A 21,886-nucleotide genomic window follows, 5' to 3' on the forward strand; every position below is an offset into this window, starting at 1 on the left:
CACAAAAACCTGCAATGCAATCTGCCTGGTTTGATGTGTTAGCGTCCTGATTAACCAGATATCCCAGAAAAATGTAACACGTAAAATTGGATTTATATCAAAGTCACCTATTTGTAACTTCCCATGTGAAAATCATAAACTGGATTTCATAGCACCTCTGCCTGTTGCATTTTTGACATAAGCAGACCATACCTGAATAACGGTCTATAAAGTCAAAGACAGATGTGTAAAACCCCAGAATATCAGTACCAGGCTAACAATACTAATTCCAGCAATTACTATATGATTACTGCTTTATTTCTAGCAAGCCCTTCAACATATCTAAAGTCTTGACATTGACTTTCATTATCTGTGACTCAAAAGATAAATTCCTACAGTAACCCTTAGTTTCCAGGCACTCTTTTAACAACATAGTTGTAGCAGAACAAAACAGCCAGCATGAAGACACCTAGAGCTGTACATAAACTGAAAGATTAAGAGTGTGATGAGAGTCATTTATTCAGACCAGTTTTTCTATATGCAACACCATTCGCTGCCTCTAGTGATTTAAAACAAACTTCGCAGTTTTGACATTTTCCTCCTACAAAGGTTCCCACAGAGTTGTCAGCTGTGCAGTGCAGCCTTCTACCTTCCTTTTATAACCACCCTTAGAGCCAGTCATTTCTCGGAGTTGTGAGCAATGACTATTAAAAAGGTGCCCAAAGACATGGCTCACCTTTTAAAAAAAAAAAACCAAAATAAAAATCAAAAGCCTTTCCCAGTGCCTTCACCCTGCAAAGCCTTTTACAAAGTCAGTGAAGAATGCTACCCTCTGCTTCACACAGCTGTAAATAACCAGACAGGCAGCGGAAGGTTAGGCCTGAGATGTACAGAAAAGACAGGTGCGATTTTAAATCTTACCTTCTGCACGTTGGGCTTGATGCACCGAACAAAGAATGGATTTGAAGAACTCAGCGTCGCCATTAAAGAATGAAGCGATTCCTAAAACACAAGTAGAAAGGAGACAGCACTTCACCAGCCGACTTTTTATACAAGCAACATACCCCAGAAAAGCTCCTGCAGCTCAGCATTGCAGGCAACATCTAACTGCAGCACCTAGTGGTGCACACCAGAAATTACTGTAGGTTGTAAGCTCTTGCTTTTGAGGATACAGAATCACCAACAGGCATGTTCCTTTCTTCCACGGGCCCTTCTGACCAAAGCTTTCATCACTGTTTTACAGCGAACAAGATATACAGATCTATATGAGGAAAGCTGCCTGTAAGGAAACACCAAATTGGAAAGCTGCTGTTTCAGGGATCTTTTGAATGAGTGCTTAAGACTTAGGATGCACGTTCCCAAATCTCTAAACTCAAGCAAGTCAAAAGGAAAGTTAAGGGGTCTAAGGTGAAACTGAAGTACCCACAAAAACAGATTTTCTCTTTTTATTTCAATCACCGCATACCCACTCATTTTCCATTTTCCCTGCCATCAGCAGCATTTTGTGCACAGGGAGTTCACCTTTCTTCTGAGGTCTCAACCTTTCTCGCTAAAAGGACACTCTTGATAATAAATGTAAGTCAACAAGAGGGTAGAAAAAATGTTAATGATTTCAGAAAAAGAGTTACTTCGGAATACAGTAGCATTTTATCAAAACTGGATTTTAAAACACACATGGCTGCCGAAATTCACAAAAATTGAGTAAAGCATAGAGTGGTAAAGAAAACACATCTTGCTGAAACACAATTCCAACAGCATTAAGCAGACAGTTTCACAGTTATTTCATGTGACAGTAAATTGCCTTTAACGATACAAAGTGAGATTATAAGGTTCAGTATAAAAAAAACTTAGAAAAACCTCTTTTTTTTCCTGAATTTCAAAACTCTGAGTGACCCAATACACATTAGACTATCAGTTGTTTGAACCTCAACTGGGAGATGAAAATCACAAAAACCCCTCAGTCCTTTTATGATTATTACTTTAATTACACATCCACCCCTTTCCCTCCTGAGCCGTCATTCCATATCTTATTCCAACTTGCCTCATTTTCTATCATTAAGTATGATAAACCATTTTAAACTGAAGTCTTGCTCCAAAGAGCCCAGAAAGCTAGCAATGATGATGTTTCACCCCTCTAAGGTGGCACGGGGTGCCAGGCAGCAGAGAGAATACAGAGCAGGCTGCCAAGAAGACAGAAAACTCACTTCTTAAAAGCAGCAACACTGTGTGTCCTACCATATATTTTGGAGCGAAACTGCCAATAGCAGCCTGTTGCAACAAATTCTTGCTTTAATAGGCAAACCAAGGGCTTTCTTGATGATTAAACACCAAGTGATAAAGGCAAGAGGCAGAGCTGTGGCTGTGCACAGGAGCTGGTACACAGCAAAGGGAGCAAACGGTGAAGTGAGTGGGAACATAAAACAATAGTTCTGTGGTTTGTTTGCCTTTGCCAGTCTACATAGCAAACATTAAACATCCAGAATATACAAAGACAAATATTTTCACCCAGAAACAAATACTTGCAGTTTCAAAAAGTAAAGGTTTCATCTGTATTAAACCTGTGTGAACTTACAATATTTACGGGCAACCAAGCCAGTTCTCAGACTTTTAGCAACACAGTCTGCTACCTAGAGAGACTGCAAAGTTGGTCAGTCTAAACAAAAATGATTTAATCTGTTTTCACATTCATCTGTGGTACAGACAGCCCGATTCTACACAGTGCTGCGTGACTTTAAGTCACTGTCAGGCGACGAGCTAATCTGAAGTTTGTCCTGCTTTAAGCAATAGGCTGAAGCAGATGGTGTCCAAGCTCAGCTATCCTCACCCCCAGGCCCGCATTAGGCAGGCTGTCAAATGAAAAGAAGAGTTAACCAACCTATCATGAGAATAAAACTGTGAAGGTAAAGTTCTTATCTTCAGTTGAAACAAGATGGACTAAACCCTGGAAGGCTTTAAAACATGGAAAAAAACACTCAACCTAATTCTTTGGGAACAGGATGATGTGAAGGTCAACCTCTCGTAAAGCAGCTTGGCTGGTTAATGGCCAGTTACTGCAGCTTTAGATAAGGGGCAACAATGTTTTGATTTCATGTTTTACCATGTTTTACGTTGCCCAGGGGCTCTGACCAAGACTAAAAGGAACTCTGTGTTACGTTCTACCTTGCAAAGTGCATGCAAAAATATGATCAATTTTTATATCGTAATATCTTAAAGGTCTACTTTGCACAGGTACAAATGACTAAGTGGAAATAGTACCTTCTGCTACCCCAGAGAGCTAGCAAATAATACCACCACCGCATCACAACAAGTGGGCATTGCCCGAGATGAGCAGCGGTAGCACTGAGCAAGCTGTCCAGGAAATATAACATTAATGTTTTTTAAGAAAAGACACGGTGTGTGTTCCAGCACACACGCCCTGCTATTCTGTCCAACAGTCTGCAATAGTCTGTTAGGAGAAAATCTGCCCTCAAGGGGTTTGAGTCTGCTCCCTTTTTAAGTAAAAGTGAATGAACAGCAGAAATGTATATTAATTCAAACAAAATGAAAGACAACTAATCCAGACTTGTACTTACGCAATTTAGAGAAGGTTTTGTGCCAATCTTTCTGTTTTACATAATTTGCAGATAGACTTTATGCTAGATTTCAATTTGATGCCATTTTTGATGGTAGGGCTATAAAGCCTCATAAAAAGGTGTTTAATGAAAATGCTTTCTGAACTTCAAGCTAAAAAGGCAACACCTTAATGAGGTATTTATTCAGTACTTATTTTTCTTAGCAGACAGCACTGCTGTAAGGCTTTGTGCCACTTTGTGGTTGGTTTTAGATTAGAAAGAAAAACCAGGAGTACGGTGACCCACTTCACAGATGAGCTTTAAAATAAGGACAAATAAGCAAGTGGAAAGCAACGGGAGTTTTGTGCAGGTGGCGTGATGCAAAGGTTAGTTTCTGCTTGAAGCTATCGTCAATCAGTTGATTAGTAAGTGCATTTTCACAGAAGAGACAGCAACGTTTTAATGCTGAAGTTTTGCCTGCTTTAATCCACAACTGTTCTTTACTGAACAAGGTTTATCAATAACTGATTAGCTACAGAGCAGAGACAACACATTAACTAACCTTGAACTGGAGACTGACAGTGGGTTTTCGGTGCTTGCTTCCACATTTAAGGGTGTCTTGATTGTTGCGACTTGAGACATGTTCAAATAGATCACAGATGAAATCGAGACTGAAATAGGAAGGGAAAAAAAACAATCTCTAAAGTATATCTTAACAGACTACAAGGTTTACCACTATAGAATGCAAAGAAAGCACTGCATCTTGAAAAGAAGCTCCTCCATGGAAAAAAAAAAAAAAGCTTAATGATTTTCTCTACAATTTTTAATAAACTACAGGTTTTGCCTTTGAAGAATTTATGTGAAGGAATAAAAAAAACCCAAACCAAAATAAGGCAAAACAAAACAAACAAGTTCTGTCCTCTCCCCTGCCACCACATCAGCAGGGAAAAGAAGTGTGAAGTTCCTCCATCCACTCAACCAAAACTCCAGCTGATTGTAATGGGAACTGTACCTGGACAACAACTAAAAAACCAGACTTCCCGTTTGTTTGGGGCCATAATACAAAATAACCACCCACAAGAGCCTCACTTTCAGATACCAGCAGAGTATACTGCACTATCAGTCTGCTATCCTCCTCTTACCACTCTACAGAAATGCAGATCTTTTAACTTCATTGGAGTTGCTCCAGACGGACGTTGGTGCAAGAGCAAAACCAGGCCCAGCAGCTCTAGCTCATTTATTACTTTTACCTACATACTTGAATTGACAGATGTTATGTCAGATACATCATGAAACCAGAACAAACAACACACAGAGGGAAACGCTTATTCAAGTTTCCCCTGCACACAAGGGCTTAAGAGATTAACAAGCAAGCAACTCCCACAGCGAGGCAGGATGGGTGACACCCAGGCTTAGCTCTGTCCTCCTCTGTCACCTTGCTGTGTGTCCTGAAGTCTCAACCATATACCTACAGAAAGGGATGTGGTACCGCTCCAGCTCACAGAGCACCCACCACAGCAGAATGACAGGAGGCATGCAGGTACCAAAAACATCCAAGCTCAGACTTTCTGTCACATAAATCTTAAAAGAAATTCTCCCTTTTAAGCAATTACTATATGGGAATTTGCACTGTAGTAGGTCTCCGACACTAAGCTTTCACCCAAATCAGGGAAAGCCAGGAATACAAGCAAATCAGGCTGTGTGTAAAGCAAAAAAACCCCATGCATGCACACTGCCTATGAGTAGCAAGTGAGCTCTCTAGCAACTCCCTGGACTGAACAGGGATGAATTACTGCACCATGTGGGAAAACGCAACTTAGTGAGAACCGATTTCAGTCAGATGTGCTTACAGGTACCTCTGATAATTCTTCTACACTCCTTTCAACTCTGTCAAGGTCTGATGCTATGTAACATCTAATGTATTCAAACTCTGGCAGATATGACACCCCTAAATGAAAATTGCAGAAACATACCTGCTTTCACGTAACAAGTTCAGGAGATCATCTCTGAAAGTATCTCTGTTCTTCTCCAAGATCCCCCTGACATCATACTGGACCTAGAAGGAAACAGAGCGGGTTCAAACAACAAGCCAAGTAATCAGGCACCTCTCACAACAGCGGTGCTCTAAAAAGCACTGAGGGACCAGAGCACTTTAGTTAATTTTCAGCAGCCCCAGGGTAAAATTAAGCTAATGAAAACTCTGCTTGGAGTAATTTCAGAAAATAATGAAAAGAAAATTACCTCCCCAGCATAGTGCTTCACTCCAAAGTTGTGAACGGCAACTCTTGGTTTTACATAAAACGGATTGTTCTAAGTGGAGGGGAAAGAAAAGAGAAAAATATTTTGGGGAGGTGAGGGCGTGGAATGATATAAAGGATCACATTATCCTCTCAACCCAGATCTAAACAAACCCTTGTCTTCCAGTGAATTCCATGAAAGATTAGTGCTCCGAAAGCAAACAACCAACTTATAACAATAATAGGATTTGTTAGTCTGGGCTGCTTCAAATGCAGTAATAACAGATTTATAGTATCTAAAAAGGCATTATACTAATCCCGAACCCATCTGGCAAAACCATCTATTAAAGATACTTTGAAAAAGAAGGCTCTGTCTTAAACTGGCAGTTATGAAGACTGGTAGACATACGCTCGTATCCCAGAAATTCTCAAAAATAATTCTAGGATCACAAATAAAGGTAACACTAATCCAGATGGAGGAAGCAGCAACCTTTTGGTAAATTACATCAAGATGAATACTTCATTAAATCAAAGGAAACTGAAGATCTACCTAATTTGTGTTACTGCAGGTTGTCAGAGCTCTAAGAGCAGAACTTGGCTTATTCACCAATACGAAAATCTTTAACTGGACAGTAACAAGGGTGCGTTCTTCCAGGTAGCCAACTCAGCCTTGACAGCAAATGACATGGATTGCCACAGAAGTAGGATCACATCCAAAACATCCTCTACACTTATGCACCCATATATTTGAGCCATAAATATCTACAGAAGACCCTCCGTATTTGCATAGAACACATGAGCAAAACATCACGTACAGCATGCTGGGTATTCAACTTCTCCAGCAAGGTGGAGTCGGTAGCTTGAGGAAAATGGCTCTCTTCATTGATGAGTGCCAAGAGGCCCAGTTTCTACAACAGCAAGAACAGGCAGAAGATGAATTAGTGCACAGATGGACACAGACCTTGTCCCCAGTTTGAAAAACCTACAAAGTGCTTGAAATTTTCATGTGCAGAGAGGCACAAAACCAGCCGTACATGACTAAAAGCCCACTCTCACAGAGGACTGCAATCCTGTTTTTCTGGCAACACTCCTTTTGAAACGTACAGCATATGATACATGGGCAAAATATGATATATGGGCAAAATAAAGACAAAAAAAGCTACTGGAAGAAGCAACAGTTCTCCTGATGGAGTTTGTAGCTGCATACAATGAGATTGCTCCAGAATACATAACTCCAGCCTCCAAGATCTCCAGCGAGATCTCTCTTAAATCTGAGGAGTTTGTGTAAAGAGCCTTTCAAAAATTTTTCTTTCATGAAATTCTCTACTTACTTGTTGAATCAATGCAAACTTTTAGCACCTAGAGGCATATCAAAAGACACACAGTTTAACTCCACACTGCACGAAACAAAACCTCCCTTAGCTTTGCATATGCCTCTGTGTAATCTCCTTTGATGTTCCCTGCTTCTCATACTAGAGGAGGCTGCAAACAAAGCAAGCTACCCCGCAGTCAATGAATGTGTCCAGCTTGCTTCAGGTTGATACAGCCTCTCAGAAAAACACAGTTCTCCAGGTGCACATTTTCATAAGCCGCTTCCCACTGGCACAGAGCAGCTCCTGACAAACCCCAGCGCCCTGACAGTCGTCACGTCCCGGCAGCTGGATCTCCTGCCCGCTGCCCTGAGCTTCTGACATCGCCTGAACTGCGGCGGCCACACTCCCTGCTGCAGAGATAAACTCACGCTACTATACAAGCTGGCAGAAGTGAACACAGATGAAAAAATATATCTCTTCGGTTTTGTCATCCAGCCAGAGTTATCAGTTCTAGGTGGTGAAATTAGACCTCATCTGCCCGTCACCGCTAACGATCCTACCAAAAACTCTGCAGAAACTTCATGCTCTTTGGCATCTTTCCTTACTACAAATAAGAGGACAAACAAAATTATAGATGAAGCAAAAATCAGCAGGCAACAAATGAGGATTACTCGCATCCCACAAAAAGACATCACAGGAGCAAGAGACTGTCATTTTTTCTGCTTCCTCTTTCTATTCTTATTAATCATCTCCAAATATTTCTTTTGTATACTGTTAAAAGCTAAAACAATGAAAGATGTGTATGTTGAGCTTACAATATAATGTAGAACATGTCCGTACATGAAAGAGATGTGACTGAAAGATCACTACTTAAACATGAAAGAGTCACCATTCTCTTCATGTGTTCTTTGTGTTGGCGAGTGTTTTAAGAATAAAAACTAGAAATAGGTACTGGTATCAAATTCTTTATTACCTTTTCAATAAGATCCAAGCACTCTCCATTGTCTGTCCAGTCAATATCCTCCCAAACTAGTCCTTCCCTAAAAACCAGAAGGAGGGCCTTTTCATTCACAAGTACAGAGAAAATATTTTAAATAGAGAAATAGGAGGATTTTTGTTGGAAAATACAGCAATATCAGCTTGGTTTTAAAAAATGCACAGCCCCAGACTAGATTTTCAAAGAAAGCAAAGGTAGCTGATAACCCAGATTTCAAGTGAACACTGACATTTTAAAAGTTCTTTCACATTTCACCTGTACCTCTTACCTGCTGTATTCTAGTTGCTCCAAGGAAAATATGTGCTTGTTGAAATACTCCTGAAGCTTTTCATTTGCATAGTTAATATTGAACTGCTCAAAACGGTTTACCTAAAGAGACAAGAATTTCTGAAAAATGCACAGACTCCAAATATTCTACTTTGCAAACAAGGAACTGCTTTAAGTTGCAACATGTTTAATTATCAAGTTCCAGAGAAGATGACAAAGATATGTAGAATGATCAAGCATAAATATCACACAATCCATCTGCACAAAGTTTTGAAACTTACCTCAAAGTTTTCAAATCCAAATATGTCCAGAATTCCAATGGACTTGAAGTCTTCCTTGCTTCTGATTCTGCTGTTGATTTTCTTGATGATCCAAGCAAAACACTGAGAATAAAGTGCCATAGCCATAGAATCTCTGCTGTCTATTGCCTGCATTAACGAAAGAACACACAACACATCAGTCACCCCTGTAACTGAGAATTTACCACTTTGCCGGTCAGTGTCCCTTGCATAGCATAAAGCAAGGTATAACGCAAGCAGGTCTGTGTTACTATGTACCTTTACAGCAATTGTATTAACAGTTACAGAGAGTCCTGATTTAAACTTTAACAGTGTAAGTTACAACAGATGTACACCTACACAGCTTTAAAATCATATTTTAAAACTAAAGCACTCAAAAAATAGGAAATTCTAGACTTAAGGTGCAGAAGAAGAAAAGAGAGGCTAGGAAATAACACCTTAATTTAGACCTTTCTAGAGGCAAGCATAATGTTATGTATACCTTTTTCTAATCCCCTTCTTGTAAATAATAAAGTTATTTTGCTTTCAAAAATGCCTAGCTGACACAAATGTACATAATGAAAAATATCAGCCTACATGATTCGATTTTGGAAAAAAATGGTAAGCAATCAGACTTAATAACAAGAGCCAAGCTACAAGCCCTAGCTAGAATGACGGGATGAGATATACAGAAATTTATATAAAAACCAATTACACCCTTCCCAAAAAACTATGTAGTATTTTTGAAAGCAACTCTGATTCATGATCTAAACTTCTGATCTTGAGCAGCCAGTGATTTCACTGGACTCAAAGTCTGAGCCATGTATTTTACAGACCCAGAAAGCATGTTGAAACTGAGTCGTCTTTACCTGTTGTATACTAAGAGGTGTTAGGATTTCTTCTCCCCTGAGTATCATTGACTTCTGTGTCAACGCTTCAGTTAGCTGTGTGGAGTCCAGCCCCAGTAGTTCAGCAGACCTACCCAGAGCTGGCAAAATAAAGAGACATGCAAGTATTTCCTTGAATGTATAAGGCTATGAAACCAATTATTATTATTATTATTATTATTATTATTACCACCATTTAGGATGTGTCTAAAATGAAGGGGATAGGGGACCAGAGATAAAAACACAACTAGAGATTCTAGGATATGTTTTTGCTGCTCATGAAAAGCCACAGTATCATAAATAAGCACAGCTGAAGGAATTTAGCAGTAAAAATTCATCACAAGTAAATAACAAATATTTATTTTCCTCTTAATGTTACATGTGGAGGATTAAATCAACCTACTGCTTACACTAACATATTTTCCAAGATACAAACAGTAATTCACTCTGTGTCCACATGAATGCCTTTCAGCTTCCCTAGGGATGATGAGGATAAAGAAAAGCAATGAATTTTTTTTTCTTACATGCATAATTTAAATTGCAATTTTGCTGTAATGTGGTATATAAAGCAGAATGTAATGCTATGCTTCACTGCCGTATTTGGACAAGCTTTTAAAATTCTCACCAGCCCAATATTTAGACATACCAGCACGCACTTTGGATTTTTAACTGAGGTATTGAAAGCTCTAACACAAGATACCTTCAGTGGAGACCTCAGTTCAAGGCGCGAGCACTATGTTTTGTCAGCTTGAGAATGTTTCAAAGAAGTGTGCTGGTTTTGGCTGGGGCAGAGGTAATTTTCTTCATAGTAGCTAATGTGGAGCTGTGTTTTAGTTTTGTTCTGGAAACACTGTTAATAACCCAGGGATGTTTTAGTTACCACTAAGCAGTGCCTACACAGAGTCCAGACCTTTTCTGCTTCTCACGGCACCCCACCAGCGAGCAGGCGGGGGGTGCACAAGAAGTTGGGAGGGGACACAGCTGGGACAATTGACCCCAACTGACCAAAGGGATATTCCACACCATGTAATGTCATGCTCAGTATGTAAAGCTGGAGGAAGAAGAAGGAAGGGAGGGACATTCAGAGTGATGGTTTTCGTCCTCCCAAGTAACTGTTAAGTGTGATAAAGCCCCGCTTTCCTGAGGATGGGCAGCAATGAATGAATTCCTTGTTTTGCTTTACCTATTAAACTGTCTTTATCTCAAGCCACAAATTTTCTCACTTTTACTTTTCCAATTCTACCCCAATCCCACTGCAGGGGAGTGAGTGAGCGAGCAGCTGTGTGGTGCTTAGTTGCCAGCTAGGGTTAAACCATGACAGAAGGAATTAGATTAAAATGGAATTTCACTACTATTAATGGAATAAATACATGTCTAAGGTCTTTCCTACTTAAGACCTAGCATCCAGCAGCAAACTAATTTGCCTTATCTGTCAAAAAAAAACCCCAAAAAACATTATTTTAACCAACATTTACAGGGACTAAAAAGCAGTAAGAGCCTTCCACTGTTTGTCCTTGCTATAGTCAGATATACTAGCAATAAATGTAACTTTCACAATCTCAAGAAATATCTACATACAACAAGGAAGCACAACCTTCTCACCTGTTTTAAAGGACACCTGTGCCCCACCAGCAGTGATGAACTCAATGTTTCCTAGATGCAAAATGCCAGCCAACAGCCTCAAAACTTCTCGCACCTCCTCCTTACTGAACTGCATCACTTCCATTGCAGTCTGAAATGACATGGGAGCTTCTTCAATAACATGCACAATGACTCAAAAATGGGGACAACAATGAACCGACCAATTCTGCTGTGAGGCCTTAGAAAGGCAAGTCAGGACTGACAGAGGGCCTTCCAAAGTTAATTCCTTCGGTTTCATCCCAAATCAAATACACCACAAGACATCATGAGGACCACTTGGAACATGTCATTATCGCTCTGTTTTTAAGGAATCTCTTTCTGTTGCTGTAAGGATCCTGTAATTTGCTTTCAAATTCTCTGTGTAAACATTGAAATGCCCTACTAAGTTGTTCATCAAATGCAATTTCACTAACTTACACAAGTAACTCATAACCTTTTCTGGTTTTTACCACATTTTGTCAATTAGCTTTGTAGGTAAAACAAGGCATGGGGGAGGAAACACTACAACATGTAAGATTTGCTCATTTGTTGGCTCAGCCATGGAGAACTGAGAGGAGGCGTTCTGCAGCATATCCTGGGCAAGCCACGAAGCCCGAACACACATCTTAGCAGTGTGGTCTGGCAAATCAAGCCAAGACTGAGCAAGAAAGAGAGATTTAGATAAAACATGTTGAATTTATGAACTACCAATATGGCAATGATCAAGGCTCAACTATGTAACAAAGAGAATCACAAATCTCTACCTAAAGAAACATTAAAACAAGAAGAACATACACTTTTCTCTGACATAGAAGGCGTAGTAATTGTATGCCTCTGGAATCACCAGAATTTCCCAAATTTGGGTCTAATATGAGCCTGTCTGAGACCAGATCACAGTTTTATACCCTACGGTTATAGTCACATTATGGCCACTGCAGGTGTCTGACAGATGACACATGACACATTTTATCTTTTACAAATCATCAGTTACAAATGGAAATGTCTCAGATTCATCCCACAGTTACGGAAAGAGAAGAGATAAAGGTTGAAGGTGCATTTTGTGTAGAAGACTTTTCACAGCAGAGCACTGAGAAAGGCAGAAGCACTGGAAGGTTCATCTCCATGCTCACCATGCAGTTCCTCCCTCTCTCCCACAAAGGTTTCACTTAAGTAACGTTTCCAGGACTTCGACCTCAATAAAAATAACCTAAGGGGATGACTGTAATAGGAGAAGACAGGCCAGGGCACACTGCGGGGTTTCTGGCCACCTCCTGCTCTGGGAACGCAGCCCCTGCTGCAAGCGTGCCCACACGGCGGGTGGCACGCAAGCATCACCTGCCCAGCCGATTTCATGCTCTGCCTACCCTGGGATGATGGGCACGAATTAAATGCTGTGCTAAGCAGTTTAAGCCATGGGACTATAATGTAGGTAAGTCACCAACTTTTGCAACACCCCTCCCACCCCCACCATACCGGATGAGGATGTTTTACACTAAAAATAATTGCTGCATCCTCTACACATTAATTTGCCAATTTGGCAAAGAGGTTAACATAGCTAAGCAAAAATAGTTTGGTGAAGGGTATAAACGTCATTATTTTTACTGATTTTTAACATCGAACATATATCGCCTCAGTGATGAAGTAAGAAAGTAACAGTTATCCTAACAATCACTATAGATGAATTGCTGTAGCTTATTGGTGTGAGTATAAGACACAAAGCCATTCTTCCATCAGTGCCTGGCTTTTAATCTGTGTTTACATTTCCTTCAAATCCATCATCTGAGTTACTCCATATAACTGCATTTCCCAGCTGCAACTTGAAGGGTCCCAGAAGCCCAGGTGCTTCATTCCCCACAGACTGCACTGCAGACTTGACCCAGTATATGCTGCATGATCTGGGCAAAGCTTTAGGATGGAAAAACAGGGAAGCAGACATACTTGTGATATAAAACAATGTAGGGAAGGGCACAGGCATGTAAATGCTTTGCTGTCTCCCTAGCTGATATTATTTTCATTTCAAAATAGCACAATTTGAAATGTTAGAGTGAAAATCAGCTATTGGTATGGAAGGTAAAGACATAGTCAAAATGACAGTGAAGTGTTGTGAGAAAATATCAGTCCCTGTAAGCTTAGTTCTTCTATGACGGTGCAGGTAAGCACAAGAAGGCTTTGTCACCTGCTCTATCCATGGGCAGCAGGCACCTCTACCACCAGCATTTTTAATGCATAAAGAACTAGGGAAACAACTCACAATGACTTCCTTGAAAGAATCTTTGTCACTGATTGTCTTATCCGCTATACATCCAGATTGATTCAGGTAGTGGTAGTTCTCCGGTACAGATAAGTAAAAAGCATCTAATGAGGAGAGAAGAGAGGACAAATGAAAAAAAAAAAAGCCAAAACAAAAGCATGCCACAAACTACTATGTCAGAGTTAAACAGTTCATAATTAATTTGCTCCGGTTACGGTGATGCACAAAACAAATTTTTATATGAAAATCAGATATGGGGTTTTATTTTGCTGGGTTTTTTTGCTTTATTTAGCTGCACAGCGGAGTTAATTCTACTTTTTAGCATGCAAAGATAGCAGGCCCAAAGGGAGATGCTCAGGCAGCTTTAGGCATTTTTGTACATATACAAATGTCATTTCTTTTGTTCAGTGGATTTATTCTTTACAAGAGAGGGATAGGGGAACCAGAATTATTTCTCTTTGTTGCTGTGGAGTTATTTAGTACCAGCAAAAATATTCAGCTTGAACAGAATGAAGCATGTTTGTCCCCAAGTAATTTTCCCAGGGCCACAGCAGAAACTAGGAGAAAAATTACCAGCGGCTCAGTGACATTCTTCAACTAATCAGGTTGCTTTATCAAGCTGAGCTCAAATTCACACTCACTGAATCCCGTCTGAATAAATAACCCATTTCTCTGCTTGGGTTAGTGGGTTTCTGCAGTTAAATTCTCCACTGCTGTCAGCATGGCTGACCGCTAGCAGGGAGCCACTACAGTCGTGTGACTTGCACTTTGCCACTCACCTTTCTCTCTCTCTTCTATCCCTGCCAGCAGAGCATAGAATATATGATAATTTCTTTCCCCGGGGTTTTGTCTTACTACACGATTCTGTCAAAGTAAAAAATAGTTTCCATTTAAGCAATCATGTTTAATCATTTTATCCAGAATGTCAAAGAAAATATTAAAGCAAACAAAATTAACTGAGTAAAAGCAAAGATCAACTTACTTTTTCCAATAAATCTATAGACAGGAGGAAAAGCTTCAGTTAAGGAATAAAGTAAGAAGCAATTAATGCACAAGCTATTTCTAATTGTCCTTTTTTCACTAGAGACAATAGGAAAAGCACATCATGGTCTTTTCTTACAACATTGCCTACTGCCATAACACGATGAATAAAGTAGTAACAATGATAGTATTGCAGATGTTCTAATACCATGTGTTCCCACACACCTCCTTTTTCTCCATCCCATCAAAACTGGACTTGTCATGTTCTGGATTTCAAACGACATCTCCTTTCCTTTACTTTTTGTTTTCCCTAAAGCTTGGAAACAGCTTTAAGGATGAAATTTAGCTCACTGCAAAAGCTGCTTATGTTCAAAACACTAGGTAGGATCCCGTCAGTACATTCCTCATCCCCACACCTCTGGTGCTCTGGTGCAGCTGGCTCATCGTCCAATTTTAACAAATGCAGGACAAATCCAAGGATTTGACCCACCCATGCTTGCATTGCAGAAATTCAGCAGCTCTGCTCTTTCAAATGCTCTTCCAGAAAAGTAAGAAGCTTATCTTCGGGTATAATAAATGAGGGAAATAGCTGACAACTGAAGTTGTCCCCAAGAACTGAGGCTGTTTTAGCTCACTAAGTAGGAACGTGCACATGAACCACGCTAGCAGTAGCAATACAAAATCCTGGTGCTCCAAGAGTAAATAAAACCCACCCTGTAAAAAATGCATGTGTGCATGTGCACAAACACATGCAGAATTTGGTGTTACTGTTTCCCTTCCCCATCTACATCAGCTACATTTAACTGTGTATGTTTCAGGATGAGATGAAATGACAGCCCTCAGCAGAGAAGGCAGATGTGGGGGGGGCTGCCCACAAACAAGGGGTAAAAATCACCAAGCAAGGATACAATCTATAATTCTTCCTCCCTGAATGTTTCCTTTCTGACAGATGTTCAGCTGAATAAACTTCCCAAAGCGACTGGAGTTGTTGTTGTAAACAGTCTTCGCGTTGCCAAAAGCTTCCATAATTGGGCTGTGAAAATACAGGAGAACGACAAGAGTGTAAACGTGTGACCAGCATGCAAATGGTTCACACGGGACTGCTGAAAGGAACAGCACGCTAAAAAGCTCCCTTCTGACACCCTCCTCAGCCACAGCCAATACCATTAGTATTATCCTCAATTTATTAACAACAGACATCTCAGTTATCTGTCTAAAGATGCAAGCATTCAAGCAACAAGGAGATTAATCGTACTAAATTACTCTGCAGCTTAATCTGTAGCTGCTGAAAAGATGCACTCAATTCTCGTTGCAGTAATCAAATTATATAAATAAGCAATCTCAGCACATAAAAACTGCTAGACAGAGGTAAGGAAAATAGTACTTGTCCTAAGGCAATTAAAAAGAAAATAATTACATCAAGATACAGCAGGTAAAATGGAGATGAAGCATGATAAACAAAAGTAATAGCATCTAAAATTGTCTTTGTTTTTAAATGCTTTAGAACCATGTGTTATTTTATTTGAAGACTGGTTTTGTTTCATTTGCATAGAGTGTGTCCAATTTATCTGATGCCTTTACTCATCTGTCTTATCAGTTCTCCTTATCCTCCCCTTCCTCAGCATGCTTTTACCAGTTGCACACTTTATCTTCACTGTGCTGTATCTTGTTCTACCTTATCCTCAGGCTATACGAATGAAACCAATGATTTTTCCCTCCCATCACCCATTTCCCTTACTCTGATTATCTGAATTTAGCCCAAAACAAAAACAAAACCCACTACTAAAGTATCGTCCATTTCAGAAGTCTGCATCTTTTCATTAAGATATTGCACTGTGCTCACAACTCCCTAGAGTGACCAGGTAACTTTGTTTAAAGGAAAACTTCCTCCTTTCCAACAGTAATTTTACTGTTCAGTAAATGCACCCACATCCCCAACTACATCGCAAGCTCCTATTTCAATGACAAGGCTTATGTCTCTGGAAAAAAAATATATGGGTATTGAAAGATCTAGTACCTGCTCTCCAGGATAGCTTGCTCCACACAGGAGGTGGTCTCTCTGCAGGACAGCTCCAAGGAGTGTTGGCTCATTGCAGACAAGAACTTGAGAATCAGCTTAGTGCTTTCTGTCTTACCAGCACCACTTTCACCACTGAAAGACAAGAAGAGGAGTTTGCACAGTTCCAGCCACCAGGCAAAAAGCCCTATGTCTGCCCAGCCCTCCAAACTCCCAGGAAGACTGGGGTGATCAGAAATGGTACTTGAAGAGCAGAATACCCCTTTAAGATTGCTGAATATGACATCCAACACAAAATACAAGTTGTCTTTAGACTTCATGCCACTGTTCAGGCAGCACTGCAAGGTACTGATTGTGTAAGGATGTACACAACACCCGTGAAGAAAGGAGGAGCTCTCGGAATACAAACAACTACCCAACAGTTCTCATTGACATGGAAAAACAAAGCACAAAAGCACAGAACTGGTCAGGGAGGAAGTTCAGAATATGAATTAAGCTGTGAAAATTTGGGATTTTATTGCAGCGATCTAGAAAAGGAGGAGCCCTGCTTTGAGAAGGAGGAGGTTAGATACGTCGACACACCAGTGCAAATCATAACACATAAGGGCTACTAGTATAATTAACACTTATGTTCTTTGTGAGCCACATATTCTCTAACAAACTTTTTGTATGCCAATCCAAATAACACAGACTCACATGAGTTCAAAATACACAATTTTCACCTCATCACCACTGAAGACACAAAACCTTTCACCTTCACCCACAGCAGAACCAATCTATTTGATAATGCTAAACCAACATTTTCAAAACAAACTGTTAACAAGCAATATTGCTGATACAAACAGAAGGCAATATGTTCAATTTCTCTTTTAAACCAGTGCTCTAAAAAGGGAAGGTATAAATTTGGCTCATTTCCCTAGTATCCGTTCAATTCATTTGCCTTCAATTATGTAGCCTTATAATTAAAAACACACCATGAGCCATTAAGAAACATAACTTGGGGTTAAAGTTTGTCTAGGTTGCTTAGTCTTTCATCTGAAGTAATAGTATTTTATCCTAAGATGCAGCCTAAATTCTAGTCTTCCTAACTCCTAATTAAGCTGTGCCTAATTCCAGTTTACTCCCAACAAAAGCAGCTACATTTTGGTCTTATCCAACCCTTCTCACTGTAGAAAGTGGGAATTTTGTCCCTGACTTTGATGAAGCACAACTGGACATGTGGAGCTTAGTTTGACAGCCATTTGCTGTGCCGTTGTTGACTGGTGAACCTCATAAATTTAGGTTACAGCCAAGTATAATGATGCTTTCCACTAAAAAGTGAAAAAGAATTGTACAGTCCAAGAAAGTAGCATGACATTTTCCAGTAAACTAATGCCAACAATTACAAAAATAATCAGGGAAGAGGCATTTAGAAAACATAACGAGACATAGAGTTTTGTAGCTGAGATTTAAGTGTTTCCCAAGAAGAACCAGAAAGTCCTTAAAATGTTTCACAGAACTTCATACAAGATATACTACCCACATTTTGGTATTTGTTCCCTCTCTCTTTGCAGGTCCTCACCTGCTCATACTCCTTTTCCAACAAAGCAAATATTTAATATTCCCTGTATTTAATACTTGGTCCTTGTACAAAAAATTTCTACTAGTAGTTTTGAAAGAGCTTCACAAGCCCTTGCATTATCCTTGTCTGGTGCTACAAAAATCAACAAGTGATACATATCTCTTCCTGCCTAAATTCTCACCCTCTGAGCAGCATATAACTCAACAGCAGGAACACGGGTGCCAAGGAGGACATCAGTTCTTTTACAGAAACCATCCCCCTCTCTGCCCCATGCTCTGGAGCATCTGTAGTTCTATGCAAGCTGAAAGTTACCACACTGTAATCGAGAGCAATTCTACAAGTGACATATTCAAAACTGATGGAAAAATATTCCCTGCGCTTGTCTCTGGTATAGCTGGTATTATACACAACTATATGCTCTCGATTTTTTCTCAGAACAGGACAGGCTCAGAAAGAACTACCTGCCCAGTGTCCTGTCTCTGAGAGTCACCAAATGGAGATGCCCAGGGAAGATGTGACACTTCTTTTCTGTGCTCTTCCAGTTTCCAGTTATCTGCTGTTCAGAGGGCTCCTGATCTAAACCTGGTTTCTACGTGTCTTGTAACCCCCACTGGATTTATCTTCCATGAATTTCTAGCCACACTCCCTTACAAAAAGCATATGAACATGTCTTGTTTTTTTGGATCTGCCTCCTGTTTGATGCCCCCTAGTTCTTGTATTGGAAGGAGAAACCAACAACTCATTCCAAAGCTCCCTCTCTCTGCTGTGCAAGACTTCATGAGTAGCCCTCCAATTTGAGCTGCTCATCTGCGTTAGCCATTCCCTTATACCGAGCCATGCTATACTTCTGATAGTTCCTTTTTGTTCTCCTCTGAACCATCTACAGTTCCACAAAGTCCTCCCGGATATCAAGCAAGGAAAATAAGGATTGTGCAAAATACTTCAGATATGAGCAAAGGGTGGATTTACCCAGTGTTCTCTGTTTATTTACGAGTAGCTCCTCTATTCTATTTAGCTTCAAAATTACTATTGACCACTGAATGGATGGGTTCCTGAAGCCCTCTGTCATGATGGTAAGATCTCACCCCTGCATGCTGTTGATCAGCTCAGGACCCATAATTTTATGTGGATCAAGCTGGCTCTGCATTTTTCCTTTACAAAATGCTTTATAAAAGACAGTTTTTATTAATGAGATGAAAATCAAGAACAAGCATGCTTAACTTTAAAGTTGTTTTTTCAACCCTACGGCACATACACAGTGGTAGATTAAGTGGGATCAATCTTTCAGACTCCTTAGAAAGCCTACGCCTAACAAGAAGTTGCCAAGGTCAGTAAAAGGGTAAATTTTTTTACTGCTCAGCCAGCCTTTCCAGCAACCTTTCCACCCCTTGAGTCTAAGTGCCTAGCTCATTCCACATCACTGCATTCAGGACTGTGAAAATATTAAGTGTGACAGCAACCCACAAGGCCCCCACTTAGGAGATCTTTAAACTTTTGCCGTGACTTGTTCTATGCAGGGCATCTCACTAAGGGCACAGCAGCCTCAACCCCAAACTGCTGTGGTCGGAATAGGGCTCACTGAGAGAGACTCCTCATTCTGAAGGACATAATGCAAGTGAGGACACTACTCTAAATCACTTCTCAGTTCTTTCTACTGGCTTTAAAACCCTGAAAACAGACAAAATAAGCCCCTTCAGCAAATACAGTTCATCAAACACACGTCTGGGTGTCATCCAAAGAGTACTTTGGTTCACATTGATTTCCAAGCTGAACAACAACAATAAACATGTCAGACTATCAGATGACAACAGAGAGAAAAAACTGGTGTCAGACTAAGATTTCCCACTTGTGGCACTGACTTTAATGTCATTCAGGGTGACTGTTCCTGCTCCTTCCACTGCTCTACATTTCTTTTTGAGTGCTTTAAAGTGCATTAACTGCTAATGTATCTGAAAGAAGAGCATGTGTTTGCTTGTGCATGGACTAGACCACCTCAAACAAAGCAGCAACAAAAAAAAACCTTAAAGATATTTTCTTTTTCTTATAATAAAGGAATGGAGGTTTGAACTTGGTCCCAACTTCTGAACATCAACTAATTATGGGGGAATTCAGCCCCTTCTCCACATGGGTAGAGAGTGGTTGGCTGTTCCTTGAGTAATATGGACTCCCTTCATGACTCTGCTGAGGCACCCAGCTGAAATATCAGATTATGTTATTTTTATTTTTTTAACACGTCTGTTGTAGCATCAGAGTCAACTGTGGTGGGCATTTCTTTTTTTCCGCTTTAAATGAAACTGGACTCTGCAGCAAGGTTCAGATCAACACAAAACTGATCATTCGTTGATGTAGATGTTTTTGTCTACATGAGACCTCCAGTTCAACAGTTCAATTTTTAGCCTGGGAGAGCAAAAATGCCTTTTCACAACTGTGCAAATAATTCTAATGCACAGGTTGTGCACACCTTCTTCCATGTGCCATTTTGTTGACATTTTTAGGCTGCTAAGTCATTTTCATGCAGCATTACCATGAATTAAAGTAAGCCTGTGTAAAACAGGCTGATAAATAAGTATCTTTGGATGACTCAACTCCCTATCATCTCTTCTGTATCTCCTCCCTTTCCATCTCTGGTCTGGGTGGTAATGGTCTCACGTTTATATTACATTTTGAGTCACTACTGATGACAGTTTTTAATTTAGATTCTTGACCCTCTCATTTACCCCACCCAGACAAACACTTCAAGGATTTCAAAACAGTAGAAGCTTTTTCACAGACTTTTGAACCCAATGCCTTAAGAAAGCAGCTCCAAAACAAAGCTGAGTCAATTCTAGATGCCAGCAGAGGGCACTTCGAGCCCAGAGGATGTGAGGACAGCGTTCAGTGCCTCACTTTGTGAGGTTGTTAACAGCTTGCTGCTGAGCTTTTAGATCCCAAAATTACAAGCAGGCAAAACTGCATATCATAATGTGAGGCCTACACAAACCATTTACTTATTTTAACTGAATGTAACTGCTTATTGTGTTTTCATGATGGTACAAAATTTTCCTTCTCATCTCATATATTAGAGACCAGATTCAGACATTGCAGAGGTCCACCTGATCATTTCTTTCAAATGCCAGTAGCAACCAAAAAAGCACGACAGTGAATTGTTGCAACACTAATTCTTGGCCAGTAAAGGGTGCAGGAATGACCAGGATGCTGCTGATGATGAGCACACTGTTGTACCTCCACTTCTGAAGCCCCAAACTAAGTATATGATCACAGGGACTTTCCTAAACCTCATGAGGACCACTGAAAACTTTTACCATTTTTAAAATAATTTTGCTCTGAGTCCTTCACAGATACAGCAGATAATATTGTTTCAGGAAAGTAGATATGACATCTAATTTTCTGTTCTGAAGTGCACGTTCCACCATATTCTGTAGAAACAAGAACCCCTTACAAGGTTGTATTAAAGCACCTATCTGAAGCACTGAACTTATACAAAGCAATGTTTTAAGCCATGACCACAGTAAGCAATCTTAAAACGGCCTGCTAAGGCAAAATTTCTCCATATTATGGCTTAACTGTACCAGGGCACATGATTTACAGAGCAGGGGGTGCTGGAGACTCCTCTGGAATATCAGAGACTTCTGCTCATGTCCTTTTTAGGACACAACCTGCAGAACTCTTGGCAGCTTGTGGGGAACTGTAAGGTAAAAATACTTGGGTACTGAATGGCATTAACAAGAAACACCAAAGGCCACCTTCTAGGCACTAAAAATTATTTTGGTCCTCAAAATTTGGCTATGTTGGGCTTTTCACAAGTTGTTATCAGACATTGTGCCATGAAATCATGACTCCAGGCTAGCTATTTTTGCATGACAAAGTTCTCTGTGCATTTCATTTTTTCTTGAACTGACACCTTTTTTAAAAAAAACAAAACAAAAAAAAAACACAAAACAAAACAA

At 40.1% G+C, this 21,886-nt stretch overlaps 1 protein-coding gene across 1 annotated transcript in view; it reads right to left on the reverse strand.

The window, feature by feature from the left end:
- The window catches only part of MYO10 (myosin X), a gene marked incomplete at both ends in the record, with an annotated part of 159,576 nt that overhangs the window by 52,779 nt on the left and 84,911 nt on the right, over positions 1-21,886 (reverse strand). Inside the window, 15 exon segments of the mRNA XM_080340369.1 lie at positions 901-981; positions 4,093-4,201; positions 5,504-5,586; positions 5,772-5,840; positions 6,583-6,675; positions 8,054-8,120; positions 8,346-8,446; positions 8,626-8,772; positions 9,492-9,610; positions 11,112-11,241; positions 13,381-13,484; positions 14,160-14,244; positions 14,363-14,376; positions 15,270-15,394; positions 16,379-16,513. Coding sequence (XP_080196495.1) covers positions 901-981; positions 4,093-4,201; positions 5,504-5,586; positions 5,772-5,840; positions 6,583-6,675; positions 8,054-8,120; positions 8,346-8,446; positions 8,626-8,772; positions 9,492-9,610; positions 11,112-11,241; positions 13,381-13,484; positions 14,160-14,244; positions 14,363-14,376; positions 15,270-15,394; positions 16,379-16,513 — 1,462 coding nt within the window.

Source organism: Nesoenas mayeri (assembly GCF_963082525.1).
Source record: "Nesoenas mayeri genome assembly, chromosome: 2".
NCBI classification, from domain to species: domain Eukaryota; kingdom Metazoa; phylum Chordata; class Aves; order Columbiformes; family Columbidae; genus Nesoenas; species Nesoenas mayeri.